This window comes from Convolutriloba macropyga, chromosome 5 (assembly GCF_964194025.1).
Source record: "Convolutriloba macropyga chromosome 5, txConMacr16.3, whole genome shotgun sequence".
NCBI classification, from domain to species: Eukaryota; Metazoa; Xenacoelomorpha; order Acoela; family Convolutidae; genus Convolutriloba; species Convolutriloba macropyga.
Window position 1 is genome coordinate 11,437,464 of NC_134472.1, and position 6,895 is coordinate 11,444,358.

Here is a 6,895-nt window from a genome sequence, read left to right on the forward strand (position 1 = left end):
TTTTATGCTTGTAGCTGCTGCTAGGTGAGATCAAAGGTCTGCCGTTAATGCCAATTAGTATAAAGCGTCATAAAATGGATCGAAACGGTCAAACAAAAGGTTGAACGGGCTTAGACAAAAATTTAAATCAACAGAACTAAAACAACGAGAACAAGCTCAGCTGAAATTATTACCATAAGACAACCGGATAAACATTTAACTACAGCACTGAGTCATGGAAAATTTAATCAAGGGTATTTACTCACAGACCGATAAGCTTTCGATCAAAACAGTCGCTTCTTTTGCTTAATAGTTATTGGTAAGGAAGTCATCCAAGAGTCGAGTTTGTGAAATACTTAGGAGTCCACCTGGATAAAAATTTAGATTACGCAGAAATAAATCATCTTAAAAATGGCCTGAGGGATAAAAACCATTTGTGCACTTTAAAATTGCGTCCCCGTGTCACTAATGAAAACAGTTCTAAACGATTTCGTATTGAGTCATTTGCATTATTCTGAACTGTTAGTTCACTAATTGGAAACTGAAAACTGAACTCTTGCCATCATTTAGAAAACCAGAAGAGAACACACTCCATACCTGGAGTATAAACGAGCACAAAAGAACTCGGGAAACTCTTTTTAACTCCGAATTTACTAGTCAAAAAATTGAGCGCTCAATTGTCAAAAAATTATCTCGAGGACTGGAATGATCTACCAAATCAGCTAAAAGCTTTAAAAAAGAAAAAACTGCCTCAAAAAATGATCTTACGCGACACTTCACAAATTGTAACTACTCGTCTTATAGTGCCAGTATTTTTGATTTGTTGTTTTTCAAATTTTATTTGATACTTTTGATTACCCGTGGATAGTCCGACACTGCTTTGACGGAAAATCGAGTTTACCTTGGCCTCAAAATGAGTGAGATAAAAATTTTGAATAATCGGAAACCATGAAAACGAGAGTGAAAACATTAAACAGAAGTTAAAACATTGAGAGTCCAAGAGAAAAGAATTGATAACCAATAAAGGCGAAATGCAAATCTCGGGTCCATTTTTTACAATCATTTTTGGGACAAGAGTAAAGCAATTTACCGGTTCCGCTGATTGAATGCTTTCTATACCTACTTGCAGCACGTTTCACAGCACTGATCTAGTTTCTGGAACAGCGATATTATTATCAGTTATTCACTGATAGGAAGCTAAAATGAATAATCCCAAAATATTTCTTTCAATAATATATTAATTATACCATCAACATGATAGTGAATTCAAATAACTATTCCGCACACCCATAAAAGATAATTCTTTACGCTTGTCAAGTCAAAGGAGCAAAATCGTCCAATTAATCGATAATTAAACATCAATATCAATTCAATTAAGCAGCAAAGTTCACTCCCATTTCAATCAAACTGCCATCTGTCTTTCCACACACTCCTACCACCAGCATTTTACTTTCTGTCGAAGCAAAATTAACACGTTGCAGGTCACAGGCTTGCAATTTTGTCATGACGTCAGCAAATTTTGATTGATCAATCTCGCCAACAACAAATTTACCACTGGCCGATTCCAGATCAAACAATTCCGGAAGCGTAGCTCCATTAACTGATTTCAGATATGGAATTGACTTGATGATGACTCCGGAAATTGTTTGTTCAAAGGCGGAAATTTTTAAAATTTGTGAATCGCCACTCGATCTGTTCTCGCTAAAGGTGAACTTGACACCTGCCTTTTCAGCTAGACCTGGTCCACTGACTAGATTAGCAGTCTCTGCAACTTTGAGCATAGCCCCTGCCGCAACAGCAGGTGTTATGAACTTCTTCAGATTACCCGGATAATCAGACCCTGTAATCTCAATTTTCCAATCGCCAGCTAATGAATTTCCACAAATAGCCGAAAGCAGTTTGCCCAAACCAGTTCCCAATTTTAGCCAAGGAGCAGATTCCGCTGAAAATGAGGCCACTAAAGCTTGCGAGTTAATAATTCCGTTAACTGATGAAGCATTAGTTGAGAAATCGACAAACTGATTAGCGATATCTTGTCCACATTTCAACTGTCCTTCTTTAGTGCTAGCTCCCAGATGGGCAGTTGCAACCACATTGGGATGGTCCACCAAAGTCCAGTCTTTAACTGGTTCGTCTACAAAAACGTCTAAACCAGCCCCACCACATTGCCCAGAATTCAAAGCTTCCAGAAGCTCTGTTTCGTTCAAAATTCCGCCTCTAGCAACGTTGATTATTTTCACACCTTTCTTGCAGAGAGCCAGAGTTTTGGATGATATCAGATCCTTCGTTTGAGGAATCAGAGGTGTGTGGACCGTGATGTAATCACATTTGGGCCACATTTCATCTAAGGTCATCCATTGCACGTTCAAAGGAGCTACATCCTCCGGAGCTACAATAGGATCGAATCCAATAGTTGTCATACCGAATGCCTGCATTCGACTGGCAACTTCTAGACCAATTCTTCCGAGACCCACAATTCCTAAAGTCTTTCCCATCAACTCTTGACCAGTCCCCTTGCTCCATTTGTGACTTTTCATTGTTGCGTTGTTGTTGGCCGCATTTCGTGCTAAGGCTACAATCATAAAACAGGTGTGTTCCGCTGCACTGATTGTGTTCCCACCAGGTGTGTTCATGACTATTATTCCTTTGCTAGTAGCCTCAGGAACATCAATGTTGTCGACACCAGTTCCCGCCCGTCCGATGATTTTCAGGCATGGACATTTCGCAATAACTTCAGCCGTGACTTTGGTTGCAGATCGCACAATCAGACCGTCCAGGGTTGATAAACTTTCAGCCGGAATTTCAGTGAATTTTTCGAAAACCTCAACTTTGATACCATTTTTTGAAAGAATATCCCTGGCTGATAAATCAATCTTGTCCAAAAGTACTACGTGCTGAAGTCCAGACATGATTGACTCTGAAAATTGATAATTTAAACTTCAATGATTTCTCTGGCAGTGTACTTACTAGCATTAAATGATGCTATGTCAAACAATCAAACATCGATTAGCTTAAATCAATAGGCGACTCGAGATAAGCCGTGGATTTTTCCGACCCAAGGTTTGCCAGAAGATGTCAGCGTGGTAGATCCGATGTCATTGAACCAACCTGATCTAAGTCATTAAATATTCTGGCGCATTACGAACCATTTTAACAATCAAGGTCAAAGTCACTCAGTTATAACCTTGATTAACTGTTGCAAACTGACAAGTTTAGAAACTGGACGACACCTTGGAGCAAATGCTGATCCTCACTGATATATTGCTAGCAAATAAACTTTAACAATAGCTGGCTTGATCTGTGTTAACCACATTTTCTAACGACGCAAATTGATATGACTCAGCTAATTGGAGAGTGGCGTTATACAAGATCAGCGAAACTGAACAGAAGATTCAATAGGTTCACAAGTGTTATGCACATGTTTCAGTTCTGAATTCATATTATTCTAATGATAAAAAACAGTGTTAAAACTTATATTTAATGAAAAATAGCACCTTTCAGGATGAACTTAAATAATCAGCTACACACTACAAGTGTATATAATACTGAGAATCCAAGACAATTCAATCAGTAGTATTACTCCAATCGCATTTATACAATATATTCCCGAAAACAAAGTTACGCAATAAACTCAGATATTACTAATGAAGTTGGTATAAAGTGAAAATTCTGAAATCCCTTTCCATATCATTTGTATTACTTTATGACAACAGTATCAAAATATCTCTGATTAAACAACTGTAATGCAATTTGTTATTGGATTGAAAGTAATCAAAATCGTTTTCTAGGCTTTCTATATTTAATTCGATATTCTCAGTATTCCGGAGAGTTTCTGAAATAGGGTACTGATTTGGAGATATAAATTGCTTCCAACGCGAATCCAATATTACAACGATTTTAGAACAAACTTATATTGACAGTCAAATAATATTTCAGTGTAAAAAATCTAACTGTGGCACGTAAAAATGTTGTGTTCAATACTTTGTCTCTTTCTTTATGTTACTCTGGCGCTTTTATTTTGATCTGGCTGCGATTTTGTAAATAAATAGTCAATGGGAATGCGAATTAGTCCTGAACAATGTAAACAGACTGATACCAACCGGAACAAATAACTATCAACAAAATCCAGGAAAACTAGCATCTCTGCAAAAGCAAGCTAAATGAATTTAATTTAAAAACTCTGGTTGCTTCTGCTTTTTTTTACAAAGCTTGAAAGTTCTAAAGGATAAAAAAGGTTGGAAATGAAAATGTTATTAGCAAATAACTGTGAGAATAAAATAACGACGGATTTAAGGATCAATGATATCATGACAAATAATTGCAATTATTTATAAAAGAGTTTATTGTGATGTTTGAAGGGAATTGAAAACTGATTGGATTGTAGATTGATTTGAATGGAGTTTGGCTGGCGATTTCTTTCTCTAGCTGCTGAGAGCGTCGTCCTTCCGAGAGAAAGTTTTCCTGTATTTGCTAAGTAAACATAAAAAGCTTAGGCGAGACTAGCAGTGATGTTGTTAAACGTCAATTGTATTGTTTGTCCTTATAGTGTGTGACTAGTTAGTTAACAGGAAATCTTTTGTGATAGATAACCAATGAGGTAGAATCTGTTGATGTTCCGTTGCAACTGCTAGTGAGATTTGATCGTACCTCGGGTGTCCACTGAAATTGGGGGTTTTGCTTGTATTTCCGCGTGACGTTGTTTCTGATGGCGGTCTTGCAGACGGGCAGATGTGTAATATAGAAGAATAAGAAGATTTGGTCTGGATGATTCAGTAGTTGTAGTGTTTGCTGAACCACTAGGTACAGTATTTTTTCTGGGTATAAATACATCTAGCAGCGTCGATACGTTAAATGAATCTCTGATACATTGATTGCGTGGTTGTTTCTTCGAGATTGTATCTGGTGATCTAGTTCTCTTCTTTGATGTAATCGCTATTGAACTAATTGCTTGAGTTTGTAATGCTGAGACTTTGATTAATGAAAAAAAGTCCTAGATGATGGAGTTAAGATGAGTAGCGGGTTGTACTGAAGCTGCACATATTCTACAAAGATGTGGTATTCTAATCTAACATCGGCCAGTGATAAGAATAAAGTCGGTCTTCTACGTATGCATCACATACTTCAATGACATCAGTAGTAATAGAGGAATTAACCCAATGCTGGAGACGCAGGAACGTTGTGATTATTTGCTTTCGTCTCGATTATTCTCATCATTAGGTAAATCAGGACGTTCCTTTACTCTCATAATTATTTATAAGAGTTTGGAACTGGCATTGCTCGTTCCTGAATTTCACCACTTATTATACTGTGGACTTTTTACAAGAAATATAGATGTCAGAATCAAAAATGATAGTAAATCAAACTTTAAAGCAGAGTGCTTCACAAAGCGAAAAGATGCCCCTTTATTCTTTTTAATATGCATTGCTCAGACGAGACATAGGATAAGATCGCTGAGTAGCTTAATGAATATGAAAGCGTCGAAGAATATTCCCCATTGCTCAATTATATTTTGCAACTTCCCGAATATCTCAAAAAACCTACTTTTATAGAAGTCCGGTGAAATGAATGAATCTAGATAGACTGTCCTAGAAATCTAATAAATTGTTTATTAATGGCATCATCAGACTAGGCAGATAAAGGTCCATATTTGGGGCTATTAGATGAATCTGTAGTTTCCATTGGATAAGTTCGAAATGCGCGGGTGTAGCAAGTTAGACTAACTTACACCTTGAATATGCATATTATCATTTACACGTGACTTTCAGCCAGAATCTTTTGTGAACGGTAAAATAAAGGTTAAAGGTTGGCTGTAGCGTAGTGTTAGGGTTAGAAATATGTGTTGTTACTTATAGAGGCCAATGTGGAAGAAAATGATGAGCTCCGCCGTTAGCATCATGGTTGTCTTATGCTTATCATATAGAACATAGTCCTCATCGGTATCATCTGGGACTACATAGTTCTCAACTAGCTGTTTTATTAATCGTCTTCCGGGTAATATATTAATTTACCATTTCAATGAAAGGTTTCCTTCTAGTTTGTTTAATCATGCTGTTTTTCATATCTCGTATTAGTTAACATTCGTTGAACTGTATAAGGTCCTGAGCGTAGCTTAGAGTTATTAACTCGTTCTATAGTTGCGGACCTAGTAGTGAAAGTTATAATTTGCTACGGAAGCGAATTTGAGAAAACCCAAAGAAACAATGGTAGTACTAAAATGTGTGCTTGGCATACGATAGTAATCATGATCCAGTTACTTTTTAATTTTTGGAACACTCCCTAATATTTCCTTTCTCACTCAATTTTTGCCTTTCAGAGGTGTGATGTCTCAACTTCAGTGTCGAAAATGAATATTCAACCTGAGCGTTAAAAGTATTACATTTTTGTCCGACTTCAGTCAAGTTTTTGCACAGTTTGGATTATTTTCCGAAATTTGAGGAGTTCAACAGCAAAAACAAATTGTATTTTTCTCTATGTCTATGAAATATCAAAATTATCCCGAAACAAATCTATTGCAAATTCATCTATATTTCTATATTTAATTCGATATTCTCAGTATTCTGGAGAGTTTCTGAAATAGAGTACTGATTTGGAGATATAAATTGCTTCCAACGCGAATCCATTATTACAACGATTTTAGAACAAACTTATATTGACAGTCAAATAATATTTCAGTGTAAAAAATCTAACTGTGGCACGTAAAAATGTTGTGTTCAATACTTTGTCTCTTTCTTTATGTTACTCTGGCGCTTTTATTTTGATCTGGCTGCGATTTTGTAAATAAATAGTCAATGGGAATGCGAATTAGTCCTGAACAATGTAAACAGACTGATACCAACCGGAACAAATAACTATCAACAAAATCCAGGAAAACTAGCATCTCTGCAAAAGCAAGCTAAATGAATTTTATTTAAAACTT

The 6,895-nt window shown here is 36.5% G+C and overlaps 1 protein-coding gene across 1 annotated transcript; it reads right to left on the bottom strand.

Annotated features, from left to right (window-relative positions):
- Positions 1-1,199: 1,199 nt before the first annotated feature.
- On the bottom strand, positions 1,200-2,990 carry LOC142339138 (D-3-phosphoglycerate dehydrogenase-like). The gene has a single exon (XM_075388888.1). The coding sequence runs from the start codon at positions 2,886-2,888 to the stop codon at positions 1,353-1,355; it is 1,536 nt and encodes a 511-aa protein (XP_075245003.1). The 5' UTR covers positions 2,889-2,990; the 3' UTR covers positions 1,200-1,352.
- Positions 2,991-6,895: the final 3,905 nt, after the last annotated feature.